At 38.7% G+C, this 19,206-nt stretch overlaps 2 protein-coding genes across 5 annotated transcripts in view; both read right to left on the reverse strand.

Annotated features, from left to right (window-relative positions):
• Positions 1-7,370, reverse strand: part of prpf39 (PRP39 pre-mRNA processing factor 39 homolog (yeast)) — a 30,354-nt gene extending 22,984 nt beyond the window's left edge. For all 4 annotated transcript variants that reach the window (XR_013547745.1, XM_078406717.1, XM_078406719.1 and 1 more), the window contains exons 1-2: positions 7,311-7,370; positions 4,616-5,073 (exon numbers count right to left, since the gene is read on the reverse strand). Coding sequence is in view for 3 of the 4 variants with exons in the window: in XM_078406717.1 (XP_078262843.1) it covers positions 4,616-5,073; positions 7,311-7,323 (471 nt within the window). In the remaining variant the exon portion in view is untranslated. The remainder of the gene's footprint in view (positions 1-4,615; positions 5,074-7,310) is intronic.
• Positions 7,371-11,814: 4,444 nt separating this feature from the next.
• The window catches only part of togaram1 (TOG array regulator of axonemal microtubules 1), a 71,325-nt gene continuing 63,933 nt past the window's right edge, over positions 11,815-19,206 (reverse strand). The window contains exons 20-22 of the mRNA XM_078406720.1: positions 18,055-18,274; positions 15,141-15,227; positions 11,815-12,969 (exon numbers count right to left, since the gene is read on the reverse strand). Of these exons, the coding sequence (XP_078262846.1) occupies positions 12,716-12,969; positions 15,141-15,227; positions 18,055-18,274 (561 nt within the window). The 3' untranslated portion in view covers positions 11,815-12,715. The remainder of the gene's footprint in view (positions 12,970-15,140; positions 15,228-18,054; positions 18,275-19,206) is intronic.

Here is a 19,206-nt window from a genome sequence, read left to right on the forward strand (position 1 = left end):
AACAGTAGCCCATGATGAAAGAGTTAAAGTTAATTATAAAAGAAACAGGTCACAAAATGGATGCCTGCTTCTTTTTACACATTGTAAATTGCTTAGCTAAGCAGAAAGGGGGTGAGCTGTGTTTAACCTTGTGAAGTACAGCACGTACTTTAATTTTAAAAAACTGACCTTTAGTTGGCTTTGCTAAAAAAATAATAATAAGCTGAGATTGCTTTATTATGGAAAAGAAAAGCTGACCTACTGATGACTTTTTAATACCTTATATAGACATGGTCTTATTTCCTTTACTACCTTGTATGGGCACGATGCGAGTTGTGTCACATCATTCATTGATAAGATAAAGATATAAATAAACCGTTTTGTCCTTTGTTTTCTAGAGTGGGACATAAGGTGAGCTCTGTGAGTGTCTGAAGAAGGCAAACCTTCTTCACGTTTTACCACGAACTTTGTTGCATTGTTGTCTGTCTGGAGAAAACGAACTTTAACAGTGAGAATTAAATGTTAAGATAACACGTGCATGTTATTCCAACAAAAAATGCTGCTTTTTATAACCACTACCACAAAGTCCAAGAATAAAGTCCTTGTATGCAAACTTCTCCCTATAGCTCAAGCTCTCAAATCCAGGCAACATCCTCGTAAATTTTCTCTACACTCTTTCCAGTTTCACAGCATCTTTTTTGTAGCAGAGTGACAACTGTACAATAACGAAAGTGTGGTCCTGGAGGTTTTGCAAGGACAAAAGCATCTTCTCCCACTGTACCATATCATCCCAATATCTATACTTAATTCTGACTGGCTGCTGTCAGCAATCTCTCGGCATATTTGTTCCCCTAATTCCTGTTGGCTATTTGGGGATCTGTAGTACAATCCTAACAAGGTGATCATCCCCTTTTTCATTTCTCAGCTTCACCCTCGTAGCCTGATGGGACAATCCTTTTATGTCATCTCGAACAAGTGTCATGATGTTCTCCTTAATTAATAAAGCAACTCCCCCTCAATCTCAATATACATTAAGAAAGGAGGTAGAGAGAAAACGGGAAATTATAGACCAGTTAGTCTGACATCAGTGGTGGGGAAGATGCTGGAGTCAATTATAAAAGATAAAATTGCGGAGCATTTGGATAGTAGTAACAGGATTGTTCCGAGTCAGCATGGATTAACGAAGGGGAAATCATGCTTGACTAATCTTCTGGAATTCTTTGAGGATGTAACTAGGAAAATTGACAGGGGAGAGCCGGTAGATGTGGTGTACCTTGACTTTCAGAAAGCCTTTGACAAGGTTCCACATAGGAGATTAGTGGGCAAAATTAGAGCATATGATATTGGAGGTAGGATACTGATATGGATAGAAAATTGGTTGATAGACAGAAAGCAAAGAGTGGGGATAAATGGGTCCCTTTCAGAATGGCAGGCAGTAACTAGTGGGGTACCGCAAGGCTCGGTGCTGGGACCGCAGCTATTTACAATATACATTAATGACTTGGATGAAGGGATTAAAAGTACCATTAGCAAATTTGTAGATGATACAAAGCTGGGTGGTAGTGTGAACTGTGAGGAAGATGCTATGAGGTTGCAGGGTGACTTGGACAGGTTGTGTGAGTGGGCAGATGCATGGCAGATGCAGTTTAATGTGGATAAGTGTGAGGTTATCCACTTTGGTGGTAAGAATAGGAAGGCAGAGTATTATCTGAATGGTGTGAAGTTAGGAAAAGGGGACGTACAACGAGATCTGGGTGTCCGAGTGCATCAGTCACTAAAAGGAAGCATGCAAGAAATCCAATGGAATGTTGGCCTTCATAACAATTGGAGTTGAGTATAGGAGCAAAGAGGTCCTTCTGCAGTTGTACAGGGCACTAGTGAGACCGCACCTGGAGTACTGTGTGCAGTTTTGGTCTCCAAATTTGAGGAAGGATATTCTTGCTATTGAGGGCGTGCAGCGTAGGTTTACTAGGTTAATTCCCGGAATGGCGGGACTGTCATATGTTGAAAGACTGGAGCGACTAGGCTTGTATACACTGGAATTTAGAAGGATGAGAGGAGATCTTATCGAAATGTATAAGATTATTAAGGGGTTGGACACGTTAGAGGCAGGAAACATGTTCCCAATGTTGGGGGAGTCCAGAACAAGGGGCCACAGTTTAAGAATAAGGGGTAGGCCATTCAGTCAGAGAGTTGTGAATCTGTGGAATTCTCTGCCTCAGAAGGCAGTGGAGGCCAATTCTCTGAATGCATTCAAGAGAGAGCTAGATAGAGCTCTTAAGGATAGCGGAGTCAGGGGGTATGGGGAGAAGGCAGGAACGGGGTACTGATTGAGAATGATCAGCCATGATCACATTGAATGGTGGTACTGGCTCAAAGGGCCGAATGGCCTCCTCCTGCACCTATTGTCTATCTCACCTGTAGCATACGATTCCCGCGGCATTCAGCTGCAAGTCTTGTCCCTCTCTAAGCCAAGGTTTCATAATGACTATAAAAACACCTACCTATCGATGTCCTGTGTTCATTTGCCTTATCTGGCAGTTCTCTAGCACCAAATTGCTAGAGTTGCAAAACATTGCACGGAAGCGGGAAGGGATGGAAGGAATAAAGGGAATGTCTGCAATATAGTAAAGGCCATCAGGTATGATTTATCCAGTGGGTGGTGATGCCAGCTAAATGAGAATGCTTGTTTTTTTTAATAAATGGAACATGATCTGTCTATCTGGACAAGATATAAAATGCAGTGGAATTAAAGGAAAGGAAAGAGAAAGATTAAAATTATGCCAGAACTGTGAGATTACACAACATCAGAGAAGCAAAACATAGCAGGTTCTACAAATCCAATATAAAATGGAAACTAAAACTCTGCAAATCAGTCAAGAGAGATAAATAAAAATAATGAATTTTCAGAACTCTCCATTTCTACCAATGGCAAAAGATGGTTACATGAAATTAAAGTTTAAGTCCTGAGAGCTGCAACGTGCTAAGAAGAAATAGTGTTTCTCAACCAGACACTGGGCTTTTCTGGGATGGTGGAACGGCCAAAGATAGAGCTCACAGTGGTATGGAGAATTAAAGAAGCAGGCAACTGAAATTCAGACTGTAGAAATGTTCAGCAAAGCAAATGCAGAGACTACATTGTGAGAACTAAACAATAAACTCGAAGATGGAAAGATGAATTATTGATTCATCTGAAAGTGGGACTTTCAATTGCTAACATTTGCCCTGTAGATATCTTGAGAAATTACCTAATGTGTTTATAAAATAATTTCTTGTACACTGTCCACCTACCAGTACTTTTATTTTACCCAGTGTGCAAATCATAAACTATATTTATAATACGCATTCAGTTGGACGACAGGAAAGGCTTATGGCTCTCGACAATATACAGCAAATAATCGATTTATTAAAAATGAAGGAAAAAGTGACCACCGTAACCACCTAATAAAACCAGGGTAGTTCCTCCATAAAAATGCAACATGAAGAATAATTAATTTAAGCTACATGCATAAATAATAGCAATTTATAGTATTGTACGCAAAAAGCTTGACTGACAAAGCCATGAACCAATCCTCTCCATAATGCCTAGCCACAAGAGTTTTACAAGAAGCTTTATGAAAAATGTGATTTGTTTCTTAAAAATATCAAAATACTACAATGGAAAAAGCTTTGCATTTCCTAGTTATCAGACAGAACAATGGTTCCCTCGATTAGGCTAAAAACTCAATTTTACACAAACTTTCCCATAAGTATTTTTCAAGATATTAATAACAATTAAAATTGTAGGAAAATAACTGCAGATGCTAGTACAAATCGAAGGTATCACAAAATGCTGGAGTAACTCAGCAGGTCAGGCAGCATCTAGTAGAGAGGGAATGGGTGACGTTTCGGGTCGAGACCCTTCTTCAGACTGATGACTACAAAATGTTTGTGGTATAATTAACAACAGGATACAATATACGTTCCGTTAATTTAAATTGTATTGTATTGTTTGGGTGAAAATTGAAAATATTTGATGAAATTAAAGAATCATAGGGAATTTATACAGAAGACGACAATATGGGTTGGTATAGAAAATAACATTAGTAACCTGCATTAAAAAATCAGTTAACGAACAGTTGTCAGAAATAGAATCCTAGTGTAACCCAGGGACTGCCTGTACTATGAAGTATGTTGACAGTTTAATCCAATAGATGTAGAATTTCAGTGATGTTATCATTTTGCAATAAGAAAAATCCTTTTTTTTTTTAAACTCTTGAAACTGAATAATAATATACAACATGACCTAAACAACACAGAAGGCAATCAACATTTACTCTGATTCCATTATTTTCTGGTTGAAATTAGCACTCAAGGATTTGGCAATGAACCAGACTTAAATCTTAATTGTAAATCTTCTTAAATTAGATTACACAAAAGCAAATGGAGTACACCTAAGTAACATATGGTTGAATTGACTAGTCTGATGGTCATTCAGCTCTAATATTTTATCATTGGTAGAAATTGTTACTGCACCAGCAATAAATATTCAGTTAACAAAATAATTCAGCTTTCAGCGTAACACACCACTGCATTAAGCACATCTTTTCTAGAAGTGATGAAAATCGATGAAGCAATTATTTTATGTTCTACTCACCTCCTGCTCTACATATTGCAGCAAATATGTCCAACCTGTGAAGTCCTGGGGATTATCCTCAATCACCTTCCAAAACTTTTCATATTCGTCAGGAAAGGGGATTTCAGAATCATTAAGTCCTGCATTTTCTAAATCTTCCACTGTTCTATCAGGTGAAGAATTCTCAGCTTGAGATTCAGTGTCCATTGAAGTTGAACCTTCAGGTGACTCCACTTGTACTGTTAAAGAATGTGGCAAATTTGTAAAGGGCTCCAGACTGGTTTCTTGTCCAATAACTTTATTTTCACTTAGTACAGCTTCTGGATTAGAAGTTAAGATCTCAAGTGTTTCAGAAGACTGAGTGTTTGGCATGAGCATCTCTTCTGGTAGAGAATTGCTTGTGGAGATACTTTTGCAAAAGTCACTTTCATCAATAAAAGTAAGTTCATCATTCTGTGACAATGCTGTTTGACTTAAGCCTTAAAAGTATAAAAAATAGAAAATTAGAAATATTGATTGTACCTCAAAGCAATTTCCCTAAAATTCATGTTTTTTTCAGTTTCATTGCTTGACAAATATAAACCTGCCATTAAAGACTCCCATCAGAAAAAAAATAAACCAACTTAAATCCGAGTTGGAATTCAAGCAATATTTTAAAAAATTCTTTAATGAAAGTGCTTCAATGTAAGTGCGTTCCAACCAGGAACCAGCACTTCAACATTATCCGCATGCAGATGCTTAATTTTGATTAAGAAAATGCATTTTATCTGCAATTTTAGAAATTCTGATACTAACCTTGCAATAGTCATTAAATGAAAATGAACGGCTAGCCAAATTAGAGTGCAAAATTCTTTATTGGGAAGTGCATATTGAATATCTTTGTTAATCATGTATCTTTCTTGGAGCAATGAAGATATTCAGTAGATTTAAACAGTAACATTTGTAAACAAACTGAACAAAATTATGGGGACGATTGTATATAAAAAATTATATGAAAATCGAAAGAAATATATTTTCCCAGGGGATGACTATAAATAGAACATTTACCATTCCTCCCAATGCACAACAAAAAACTAACACAGCATTGTTTCACAATTCATATGATGTTGATGAAGGTTGTTTAATAAAGCATCGATGCTGAAAATGATGTTGAAATTTTGAGCATTTATGGAGGAGCAATGGACTTGAACAGAATGAAAGATCTTTGCTTCCATTGTTGAACTATGAGTAGGATATTAATAAATACAGCAGGAAACAGACAGGCTAATGAAATATGCAGATGCTTGAGAGATGAAGTTTAACAGGGAAACAAGAGATGATATATTTTGGTAGAACAATGTAAAATAGAATAAAATATACTGTTCTTGAAAAGATGCAAGGCAGAGGGCGCTGAGGCTTTCTGTACACAAATCATTGAAAGGGCAGGTTGAGAAAGCTTTAATGAGGCATATATAATTTTAGGGTTTATAAATAACAAAACAATATAAAATCAGCATATTTTATAAAACTCTGGCCCAGCCTTGACTGGAGTATTATGTTCAATTCCAGTCACCACATTGTAAAAGAATGTGAAGCCAATGGAACAGGTCCAGAAGAGATCATCAAGAATGGTTCCAGGGATGAAGGATAATCGTTAAAGGGATAAATTAGGAAGGCTGGAACTGTTTTCATTAATGAAAGCCAAGGAGTGATTTGGTGGAATAATGATGACTCCAAACAGATGGGACTGGTGGTACGGTAGATAACTAGTCAGATATATAGTAAAGGGATAGGGGACTGTCCCTAAGACGTTCAGGTATGTAGGTTAATTGGCTGGGTAAATGTAAAAATTGTCCCTAGTGGGTGTAGGATAGTGTTAATGTACGGGGATCACTGGGCGGCACGGACTTGGAGGGCCGAAAAGGCCTGTTTCCGGCTGTAGATATATGATATGATATGATATCATGCGGTTAAACGTAGCGCTTATATTAATAAACGAGTAAAATGTCAACATAATTTTCTGTGTTTGGAGTGTGAACCCACAACTCTCCAAGTCTTACGAATGGAATCACAGCTGACAGTAGACAAACTCATTATGGTCTCCATTATAAAAAGGGTCCAAGAGCTTAATCGAATGATTGATAAATACATTACATGTCAATGAAATTATTTGTTTTGCATACTGTACACAAAGTATGCAGAGTCGCACGTATCCGGCGAACGCCTTGAAAACTAAAGAACACGCTCCAAACGTTGTTTCCTCTACCTTCACTGTGTGGAAACTGGAGCCAAGTTTAGACTTTTCAACTATTTAAAACAAATGCAAAACTCTTGGGAACAGGTGTTCTGACAGTCACATTGAAAACCAGCTGACTGACTCCATGATTCTCAGCCCCCAGCGGGGGGCTTGGGACTTATATTTTTAGACGCAGCCGCGCCCCATTGAAGGGCATCGTTGCAGCGCTGGGCGCCGCGGGTCCGGCACCGGGGTGGGCCGATGCTCGGGGCCGGCGGGTCTCACCAGGCCTGATGCTTTTTTTTAAACCCCACAGGGATAAAAGAGGAACTCTGTTGAAACGTTAGGCCTGAAAACGCAGGCTCCGGCCGCCACGAAAGCGGCGCGCAGCTACGATACGATTATAATGAACAGCGACGGGCACGTCTAAGGAAAGGGCCGGCGCCATCATCAATGCCACTCCGTCCCCACCGCCCGCACGGTCTCACCGTCGACACTTACCTCGCGCTGCCATACTGCCGCCCGTTAATGCCGTTGCTGCTTCAGCCCGCCCTCCTGCCACGCAGGCGCACAATGACACAGCCCCGCCCACCCCTGACTTCACCGTCCGCACCCTGTCACGTGATGCTCGGCAGCCGATTGTTGACGGCGGGTCTGGCAGCATCTCTGGAGAGAAGAATGGGTGACGTTTCACAGTGGAAGGCACCAGCAGTGGGCGTGCAATCCTAGAGAGTCAGGGGGTGGAAGTTAGTGGAGTGGCGATTACTTAGGAGAGAGAAGGTGCTGGGAAAACTGAAAGGGCTAAGAAAGGGTTTATAAGTCACCTGGACCGAAAGGAATGCACCCCAGGGTTCTGAAGGAAGTAGCCTCAGAGATTGTGGAGGCATTAGTTGTGATATTTCAAGAATCACTAAGGTTAGGAGTGGTTCCTGAAGATTGGAAAATTGCAAATATCACTCAGTTGTACAATAGACAATAGGGTGCAGGAGGAGGCCATTCGGCCCTTTGAGCCAGCACCGCCATTCAATGTGATCATGGCTGATCATTCTCAATCAGTACCCCGTTCCTGCCTTCTCCCCATACAAGAAGAGAGAAAAGCAAAAGAGCGGAAACTATAGGCCGGCCAGCCTAACTTTGGTGGTTGATAAGATTTTGGAGTCATTTATAAAGGATGAGGTTATGCAGTACTTAGAAATTCACAATAAAATAGGCCGAAGTCAGCATGGTTTTGTGAAAGGAAGATCTTGCCTGACGAATCTGCTCGAGTTCTTTGAGGGTTAATGGCAGGACAGAGTGCTGTCAAACGCTCATCATAAGTTAACCCACTCATTCCTTGGATCATTCTTGTAAACCTCATCTGGACCCTCTCCAGGGCCAGCACATCCTTCCTCAGATATGGTGCCCATAATTGCTCACAATACTCCAAATGCGGCCTGACCAGCATCTTTTAGAGCCTCAGCATTACATCCCTGTTTTTGTACACAAGCCCTCTTGAAATAAATGCTAGCATTACGTTTGCTTTCTTTACTGCTGATTTGTCTTGCAGATTAACTTTTTGGGAAACCTGCACCAGCACTACCAAGTCCCTTTGCACCTGCGTTTTCTGGATTCTCTCTCCATTTAGAAAATAGTCTACGCCTTTATTCCTACTACCAAAATGCATGACTCCACAACCTGTCGAGGTCCTTCTGCAGTCCCAGCTTTATTTGCACTACCTGCTCCTCCACCTATTTTTGTATCAACCGCAAATTTGACCACAAAGCCTTTAATCCCCTCATTCAAATCATTGATATACATCGTGAAGTGTAGCGGTCCCAGCACCGACCCCTGCAGAACTCCGCTAGTCACTGGCAGCCAACCAGAAAAAGCCCCCTTTATTGCCACTCTTTGCCTTCTGCCATCCAGCCAACCTGCTATCTGCCCTTTGATACCATGGGCTCTCATCTTCACATGTGGCAGTTGGGACTGTAGAAGAGTCCAGATCCGAATCATCATCTATTCATGTCCCCTGAAGATGCTGCCTGACTTGTCGAGTTAGTCCAGTATTGTGTGACTTTTTTTGTAAAACAAAATGATATTAGATTCAAAGAGAAATCAAATGAGAGGAGCCTGATGTTGAAGCAAATGAGATAATTGGGAGGACATGGAAATTGATGAGCAAAATTAGATGAGTATAACTCACAGGGAACATACAAATGGATGATTGAAGTCTTCTAAAAATATATAGTTTAATTCAGATTTGTTTATTATCAAATACACTAGGGGTAATGAAAATCCCCTGTAACATGAAGGTCAGAGTACAAAACAGCAGAATGGTGCATGATTGCAGTGCAATCCATTGTAGCGCAAAAAAAAATTAAAGTGCAATAACGACTGAATGAGATTGAGTTAAGAGCAACAGTGCTTGGCAACACCCCTGGTAAGAGTTTGTGAAAGAAATCCTTGGTTCAAGAGTCTGATAGCAATAGGGAAGAAGCTACTCTTAAGTCTGGACGTCTGCGCTTTCATGCTCCTGTATATTCCCTGAAGGTAGAAGAGAGAAAAGGAAATTGCAAGATGGTAGGATCCTTGATGATACTTCCAACCATATTGATGCAACACACAGTGAAGAAAGGCAGTGACATACCTCTGGTGGGCTGGGCGGTGTTAACCAGTCTCTGCCATTTCAGGTGATAATGAGAGCAGAGCAATTACCAGAAAAGGTGGAGATGCATTCCATCCTATTTTTTTTAATAGTGCATCTGTGGAAGTTCGAGAGAATCTTCTGATATCTAAAATTAATTCTCTAATGCATTTTTGTGAACACCACATAAGTGGGAACGGACCAGTTGATACGGATGCCCAAGCATTTGAAACTGTCAACCATCTATAAGGGTGGCACAGTGGTAGAGTTGCTGCCTTACAGTGTCAGAGATACAGGTTCGATCCCGACTACGGGTGCTGTCTGTTTGGAGTTTGTACATTCTCCCAGTGACCGTATGGGTTTTCTCCGGGGTGTAGAGGTTTGTAGGTTAATTGGCTTTGGTAAAAATGTAAATTGTCCCTTGTCCATACGATAGTGTTAGGGTTTGGGGTGATTGCTTGTCGGTGCTGACACTTTTGGCTGAAAGATCTATTTCTGCACTGAATTTCTAACGTCTAAATATTTACTGCAGCATCCTGACATTGGTGATGTTATTGTCAAGGTGATCCATTGCTGAATGCCATGCAATAGATTTGGTATCCTCCATTGACCTATTATTCCTGCCTGCAAATTTTTAATGGTCTAGATCAACTGGAAGACTGCAACGGATGTGAGCCATTACAACCTTTCAAAGCACTTCATCATAACATAACAACATACATAACAACACTTTATTGTCATTCGGCACAACACCGATCAAAATTTCAGCAGTCACAAGACACAGCAAAAAAGAAAAAAACACAGGACACCCGACCCCAACACAAACATCCATCACAGTGACTCCAAACACCCCCTCACTGTGATGGAGGCAACAAAACTTCCCCTCTCTTCCCCCCGCACCCACGGACAGGTGGCCAATGTTAAAGCTACTGGGCGGTAGTCATTGAGAGAAGTCAATTTATATTTATTGGATGACTTCCTTGAAGTAAATGGGGTCAGAAGGCTGTTGAAGTGAGAGATTGAAGATGTCGAGGACAGGGGCCAGTTCATCGGTGCACAATTTCAGAACTCATCCCAGGAATTGCATCTGGATTTAGATCCTAGGCAGTCGGAAATTGGAGAATTCTTCATAGGAAAAAAAGCAAATGGAAGTGCAAGTAAGCAAATACTTGGGGTCTGGCCTCACAGAATAATGCACAAGTAACTTTCCAAAAAAATGTTAACAAATAAAGAATCAATTGAAAATGTAGCCCTGAAATCTGATAAATCTCCAGGGCCTGATAATGTGCATCTCAGAGTTGTAAAGGCAGTGGCCATGGAAACAGTGGATGCATTGATTATTATTTCCCGAATTCTATAAGTGATGGAATAGTTCCTGCAGATAAGCGGGTGTCAAATATAACTATAAAGGACGAAGAGAGAAAACAGGAAAGACTGGTTAACCTTACATCAGTAGCAGGGAAAATGCTGGAGAATATTATAAAGGACACGATAACAGGAATCTTGGAAAATATTAACAGGGTTATTAGACAAGGTTCACATAGATTTCTGAAAAGAAATAGTGCTTGACATACCTTCTGTATCATGTAGAATCAATAAGGTGAATTTCAATTAAAAAAAGCCTTTAATACGTTTCCACATAAAAAGTCAGTGTATAAAAGTGCATGGAATTGGGGTAATGCGCTGGCAGAGAGGAAGAGTATTATTGCAGCTTTACAATGTTGCTTCTTTATTGTGAAAGCTATCTCCAACTGAGCAATTTGGCCTCCTGTCTTTTAGGAAATAATTTGGCCCAGAGAGCAACACTAATAGAGTATTAAGTAATCATCTTATTGGCCATTAAGCAAAAGGGCTCAAATAACAATATCTGAATCATGCTCTACATATATTTAATTGTCAGTTGCTTATGGTGGCCTTTTCTTTATCTAGAGGGCCTTTAATAAAGCAAAAATAACAATTTTAATCATAAATGGTCCCAGCATCCTTGAAAGGGACACATTGAGTTTTAGTGCAGAACATTTTGAATACATTTGTGGCTAATCTTTCTTGAATGGTGAAACAAAAAGGTTGAAGCTCTGTATTTCAGCAATGCACCTTCAGCTTCAATATTGTGTGATCATTTACCCTTCATCATAAGTATGAACATAGATGAAGAAGGGTCTCAACCCGAAGCGTCACCCATTCCTTCTCTCCAGAGATGCTGCCTATCCTGCAGAGTTACTCCAGCTTTTTATGTTAATGAACATAGATATATTTAGCCTCACCCTTGTGATAATGCACTGTTATTCTTTGCTGAAATTAACTGAACTCTACTGCAGCAAATGAAGGAATGAAGTAAGCATTTGATTAATATACCAGAAATAACCAAACATAGATACTGAATTTAAACAAATAAAGTCATTTACTTCCTTTAAATATTTTGCCTAAAATCAGGTATGTTTGCCTGCACAAGAGTACTGGCACTATTGTCAACAGTGTGTACATTCACATAAATGGAATTTAGTGTAATTATTTCACAGAATTTTAGTTAAAAGCGAGATTTTGTATGCTGAAAAATATGGAATATACATTTATCACTGTTGCTTTAAGACAACTGTGTATACATTAGAATGTGTAACAAAAATATTTTTCTTGCAGGGATCTTGGTCATGCCTTGTTAACATATTTTAAACACAATGCAAAAGAGGATTTTATGTTCAGCTTTCAAGCTAATGAAATAATGTACAACCGAGAGAAAACTTAACACTGTACAATACACAATTGGAGAGATCAACACTTTCATCTTGAAGAACTAATATAAAATTACCATTGATTCAACTCTGCCAGCAAGACATTCTACCAATTATATTCCTCCCTCTCCCAGTTTTCAATGATATAGAAACATAGCCTTAAATACAGATCAGTAGGTATATTAGTTAACACTATACACTTGATTACAAATATAGAAACATATATATTTGATGTGCACTACATCTTTAAAATAAATGACAATTTCCATACAGTGATATAGTGTTACATGCCTCAGATTCTACTGTACAGAAGTGCAAAATTAGCTGCAGTGATTTTAGTGTAAATGTTGCTCATGGCTACTGCAGAAACCAAACTGTATATTACAACAGTTACAGAATTTAGAATCCAATTACAACTTCCACCATATATATGAGCAGAGATTTGTTCCAGTCCTAAAAAATCTTTGATATGTGAAAAAGTGGAGATACATAGGAATATTTGTATATAATCCCTCTTATTCTCACTAAAAATGTCACTGAAGCACTTTCTGGTTTTAGGGAGTGGAATCTAACAGGCCTTGTAAGGTCTTTGAAATCTGTGGTGGCCGAGTTGGAGCTTGATCAATTAAGCTTTGACCCATGTGTCCAAACAGAACTTTTGCTAATTTAGCTGCAGCAATACGAATGTTTCCTCCACTGCCAGGAAGTGAACCACTGTTTGTCATATTTCCCAGAAGATGCCACAAAACCGGTAAAACCTTTTGCTCGACAATTTGAGGTTTCCGCATATATAGGTCTGGCACCAGATCTGAAATAGAAAGAGTAAATCTGTTATTACAGCTTTATTTTGAAGTCAATGTATCAACCCTTTGTTACATTCCGTGAGGCATTCAATATAATTGCTTATCAGCTTGATATAGTATCATAAGTGATGATTTTGTTTTTAAGTTGTTTCTGGGATGTGAATTTCACCAGCATTCATTGTCTACCCTTAATTGGCTCCGAAAGCAACTAACTTTAAGATTCACATAAATGCTAGACCAGGTAAAGATGACAGATTTCCTTTCCCGATGCAAGAGTGAAAAAGGCAGTCATGAACTTGCTGGGCTTTCACTATTACTAATAATAAATTTCTATTCCATATTTAATTACTGGAATTTAAATTCCCCAGTTGAGGATTGGAATTCAAACTTGCATCTCTGGATCAAACTGGATCAATGATCTGGGTTACTGGATGCTTTTCCTGTAACTTAACCATCACCTATTCCCACAACCTTGGTCAGTCAAACTCCTCAGATCCTTTATTAACAGAAATGCACATCGGGAGGGCTTTCAAGACAACAGTATATACATTGAACTACAGAATACCATAAACTGTAAAAGAAGATTAAACATCCATTGATTCCAGTAATAGGTTACATAGAAAAGGTGGTCACAAAATGCTGGAGTAACTCAGCGATTCAGGCAGCATCTTGGGAGAGAAGGAATGGGTGACATTTCGTGTCAAGACCCTTCTTCAGACTGATGTCAGGGGAGGGGGCGGAACAAGATAGGATGTAATAGGAGACAGGAAGACTAGTGGGACTGGAAAGGGGAGGGGAAAGAGAGGGACAGAGGAACTATCTGAAGTTAGAGAAGTCAATGTTCATATTGCTGGGGTGTAAACATAGGAAAAGTGGATAAGGCAGATAAGGTGGACTAGTAGGAATCCTACTTGTATTTGCTTTGTTCTACCATTCCCTCCCCCTCCTTCTCAGCCACTAAAAGCTAACTTGTTTTCTTTCTCCTAGTGCTGATGAAAGGTCACAGACTGGAAATGTTAACTGTTTCCCTTTTTTTGGTGATTCCTGTCCTGCTGGGTTTTTTCCAGCATTTTCTAAGGCATATGCAATATTAGCCTGTTCAGAAAAAGTACATTTGCAGGGAGATCATTATTGAACAATATTAAACATTTACTCCACACCTAGAGTATAGATGTGGCATCACTCAGGAGGTTACACAAGAGAATAAGAGGATTGGAGAATTTTAATTGTGAGAGAAAAAACTGTTCATTTAAGTTTGTTTTCTTTGTATTAGAAGAGGACGATGGAAAATGTAATTGAAGTATTTAAAATCAGGCCGGTAGAATGGATAAATGGGGTGAGTTCACTTTTTACCGCTCATTAACAAGAGCAGCATAGATTAAGGCAAAGAGTTGAGCAAAAGTACTTTCACTCATGTTTGTGGCATGGTTCTGAAATTCACTGCCTGAAATGAAATAGAAGCAAAAATGAGACATTTTATTTGGATATAATTCAATGCACAAAACCTAAAAACTGGATCACACTGGGTAGATTTTTTTTAAACTAGCAAGGTCCACAGGCGAAATGGCTGTTTAGTTTAGTTTAGTTTTTCATCACGTGTACCGAGGTACAGTGAAAAACTTTTACGTTGCATGCTATCCAGTTAGTGGAAAGACTGTACATGATTACAATCAAGTTGTCCATAGTGTACAGATACAGGATAAAGGGAATAATATTTAGTGCAAGAGGAGATTAAGAAGAGCATAGTTAGAGTAAGAAATGCTGCTGTTGGAATTGAGGTTGAAAAGATTGGAGCGATTGTAATGAATGATTGCAGATCCACTTCTGGTACCAACAGGTAGTCACCTGGCTTGGGCGCCATCTTGGTGTCTCCTGTTTTGTTCATATTTACTCTTTTTGAAGAGCCTTGTATACAACTTTTTTTCAGAAATACAAACTGAATTTCCTTAATTAATCCACATTTTTATAATGAGCATCTCTTGCACTATATTGCAATCTCAACAAGGTATCCACTATCAGCTTATAGATCGATAATATCTGCTTTGTATCTGAAGACATTGGTGGAAATAAATTGTTGGGATTTCATGTTATAATTGTGCTTTAAAGAAACTGCCACAATAGACTTTATGGAGCCAATGCAACTGCAAACTCCTAATTGAAGAGAAATATACCTCACCTGCAAGCTTCTCAGTCATGTCTTGTTTGGCTTTTCCATTCAGGAATTGAGCTTTGTTGCAGAAATGTTGAAGTAGTTGTAAGTTATCTGAATACAAATTAATTTAAAATATTTAAAGAAACAACTTCCACATTTCAAATTTACAGTGAATTAAATTTTTAAAAAAAACAGAAGCTGAAAATCTAAAACACAAATATTATATCCCATCACTTAAGACAGCACCTGCATGAGAGAGAAAATGTGTTAACAATTCAATTCTGATGAAAGGTATCGACCTGAACTGATAACTCTGATTCCCCACAAAGACTCCCAGACCTCTGGGACATTGCAGGATTTTCTGGTTGTTTTAAATAATTGAATATTTTACCCTTCTTTGTAAAAGCTGAGAAAGCAGGAAATTTTACTTATTCATCTTTAAACAATGCCATTGAATACTTTGTATCCCCAACAGCTGCTGACGACCTTCTACTGCTGCACCATAGAGAGCATCCTAACGCATGGCATCCCTGTGTGGTACCTCAGCTGCACGGAGGCAGAGAGGAGAGCTCTTCAGCGGGTAGTCCATAGAGCTCAGAAGACTATCGGAACACAGCTACCAGCCTTGGAGGACATCTACAACACACGATGCCTCAGAAAAGCCACCACCATTCACAAAGACTCCTCACACTCCTGCAATTGTCTGTTCGAAATTCTACCATCGGGCAGACGCTACAAGGCCTTCTACGCCCGCATGTCCAGACTCAGGAACAACTTCATCCCCAGGGCCATAGCTGCTATGGACCGGTCCTGCTGAGCCGGATGGTCACATCGCACAGCGAACCGGCACAGACCTACTTGAACTTTATGCTGTTTTAAATCCGTTTCTAATTTTGTTTCATTGGGTTGTATAAATTTATACTGATTGGCTAATTAATTTATTGCATCGTATGGAAGGCGCATTCCCAATCTCGTTGTACCCCTGTACAATGACAATAAAGATATATTGTATTGTATCTTCAACCGTCTTTGGAGTCTTGGCTTAATTCAGTCAACGGTATCAATCTTTACAATGTTAATCCCTAAGTGCAAGCCTTGGAGTTCTCCCCTGCAATTATATTATTTTTCATTCCGAAACATTATTTAACTCTTAAGTATGTCCTGGTTTTGTGGTTCTACATGTTATGCAACACCCTTACAATTGGACAAAATAAGCTTCAATCTTTGCCGCAAAAGGCCGTGGAGGCCAAGTCAATGGATATTTTTAAGGCAGAGATAGATAATTGATTAGTATGTGTGCAGGGGTTATGGGGAGAAGGCAGGAGGATGGGATTAGGAGGGAGAGATAGATCAGCCATGATTGAATGGCAGAGTAGACTTGATGGGCTGAATGGCTTAATTCTGCTCCTATCACCTTCAATCCATTAGTCTGATCTCCATTGATATACAGGTTGCAGTGATGAAATGCTAATGTCTAATCTACACAAAGCTGCTGCCATACTGTTTAAAAATGGATGCAAATATTGAGGATAGGAAGTAAATACTTAACAGTTTAAACAAAATCTGTGGAGGGTTTATGCTTCAGGCCAATGACCATTATAAATGATTTCTCTCCCCACAGCTGGAGCCCAATTTATTGGGTTATACTAGTATCGTTCAATATTTTCTCCTAATTGAAGGATTTTACTGCATTTTTCTTATATTGAAAGTAAGGCCCTAGCATTTTATTTATATAACTTTATAGGGTGCATATACAAACTTGCTTGTTGAAAATAGATTCAATGTATTGCATCCTAATGGGCAGTGATCACAATCATATACTTGTATATTATATAAGCAAAAATTCACTGAAAAAGCATTCTAAATATATAATCATTGCAAAGATTTTCTCAAATTGCAACAAATCATTCACAAAAACAAAATTACCCAACAATGCTAAGTGAAATGACATTTCAATTAGCCAAACTGTATTTCTATGTGTTATAAAGTTCCCCGAATGAAATGTTACTGTGTCAATGGTACATTCTTTTTTTAATTTCAAGGAACAAGTTTTAACAGAATGGTCTGCCTAAGGATGTACTCTTTTAATCTTGCAACACTTAGGCACTGAACAGAATGTACTTATGTAGTCTTTGCAGAATTTTAAAACATACTAATTGCACCAGGGGTGGAAGGTAATAAGGTGCATCCTATGCAGGTGGCAGTTTATTTGTATTCTTCAAAATGATTTATTCAAGTAGTCATTCAAACTGAAATGACTTGGCTTTATACAAGGCAACTAATAATACTCAAGTACTGTTACTTTTTTTTCTTATATTTTTAATAGCATACAATTTCAAGCGCACCCAGCTGATAGATTATAAACTTTAATTAGATGGAAATAAAGAAAATGTAGATGCTGGAAATCTTAAAGAAACAATATTTTGGGAAAAACTCCATATTCCAACTTTAGGTAACGCTCTTTCTTACTGTTTGTATAAGAACTGGCTGTTTTTGCATGTTATCTTATTTTTCTTTTTTCATAAATATAGTCTAGTCTGCTGGGCATGTCCCAGTAGAGCAAATACATAACTTCATCCAGACTTCATACAGAAATTCCCCTTGTTCCACCCCTTTGCCCTTCCCCCCGCCTTCTCTGCTACCAAGCCTAGCGTGTGTCTCTCATTTTTGAAGAGTTCTAGACATGAAAACGTAATTGTTTCTCTTGCACAGATGCTGCCTAACTTGTGTTTTTCCAGCATTTCTGTTGTTACTTTAGTTAGATGGCTCTGAAGACACCCTGCAATTAGTGGAAATATTCTATACGTGATCCACGTTATTGTAATAAGACAATTTCCACCTCCACACATATCCGTCTGCAAGTAGTTGGAGACAGATACTTTTAATAACACGATTTTGATTACAGGACAAACATCTTAAAAATACCAGTTGTACATACCTATATGTTGAATCATGGTGTGAATGACACTGACGGCAGCATTGTAAATTCCAAGATTCTTAGAATTCAGATTATTGTCTACAATAGCAGGAATGAGTATATTCAAAACTTGAACAAGATTATTCTTCAGTAAGGGGATTATTTTCTGCATAGTTTCTAAAGCCATATGATTCACCTTGCTGTTGAAATCATGCAATCGTGGTTTGAAGACATCAAATATCTAGAGGGGAAAGATACACACACACATTGCTTCATATTGTCAGCTTTAAATCATACTTAGCACGAAGAAAGTACTGGAGGGAATTGGATCTGTTTTTGTATTAAGGCAGCCACAGTAAAACATGCTTTTGAAAAGTATGATAACGCCTCCACGTAACTGAAACATGGCTACATAAAACATCAGATTGGTAATTAAGTATTTTAAGAAATAACATGACTAGAAAGGATAGGAAGAAGAGCAAGGGGAAACTGTACTAATGGGAATGGCATCGTAGATAAAAACAAGAGACAACAGAGGGTCAATTCAGAATCCATTTGGCCTGAAATGATGGACAAGGACTCAATCATACAGACCACCCAAGGTGGAAAAATAAACAAGGAAGCAAATATATATGAATTAGGAAGATTTTAACTAGTTCCAAAATAACATCTGGTCGTGAAAGAGATATAGAAGTAAGAGCTATTACAATCTGTGGAAGTCTACGATCTCGTAAAAAAAAGTCCTTTGAGAGAGTACACTACAGGACCTTGGAAATAGATATCAATCAGAAAAATATAGAATGTAAGCCCTGGAGACCAACTGTGGGGCCACAATTACAACAGAAGGTTTAAGATAAAGATCAAGAAGTTTGCAAAAAAATCAAAGTTATAAATTAAACTGCACCAAGATTTCAAAATTGTACCAGGAAAAATAAACTGAAAACATTTGCCAACAAACTAGAACAGCAATTAAAACAAACTTGTGTGCAATAACCAAGCACAGCGGGAAATAAAAATATCACAGGAATAAATGTTTACACAGTTGTATTGCAGAGCTATTAAGGTTGTTTGTGGCAAATAGGAAAGGGATGCAGGGGAGGGGGGAGGGGGTGGCAGAGGTGAAAGGTCTTTGCCACTATGAACATTGGGAAAAATGTTTTTCATTATACCAAA

This window comes from Rhinoraja longicauda, chromosome 10 (assembly GCF_053455715.1).
Source record: "Rhinoraja longicauda isolate Sanriku21f chromosome 10, sRhiLon1.1, whole genome shotgun sequence".
Taxonomy (NCBI): domain Eukaryota; kingdom Metazoa; phylum Chordata; class Chondrichthyes; order Rajiformes; family Arhynchobatidae; genus Rhinoraja; species Rhinoraja longicauda.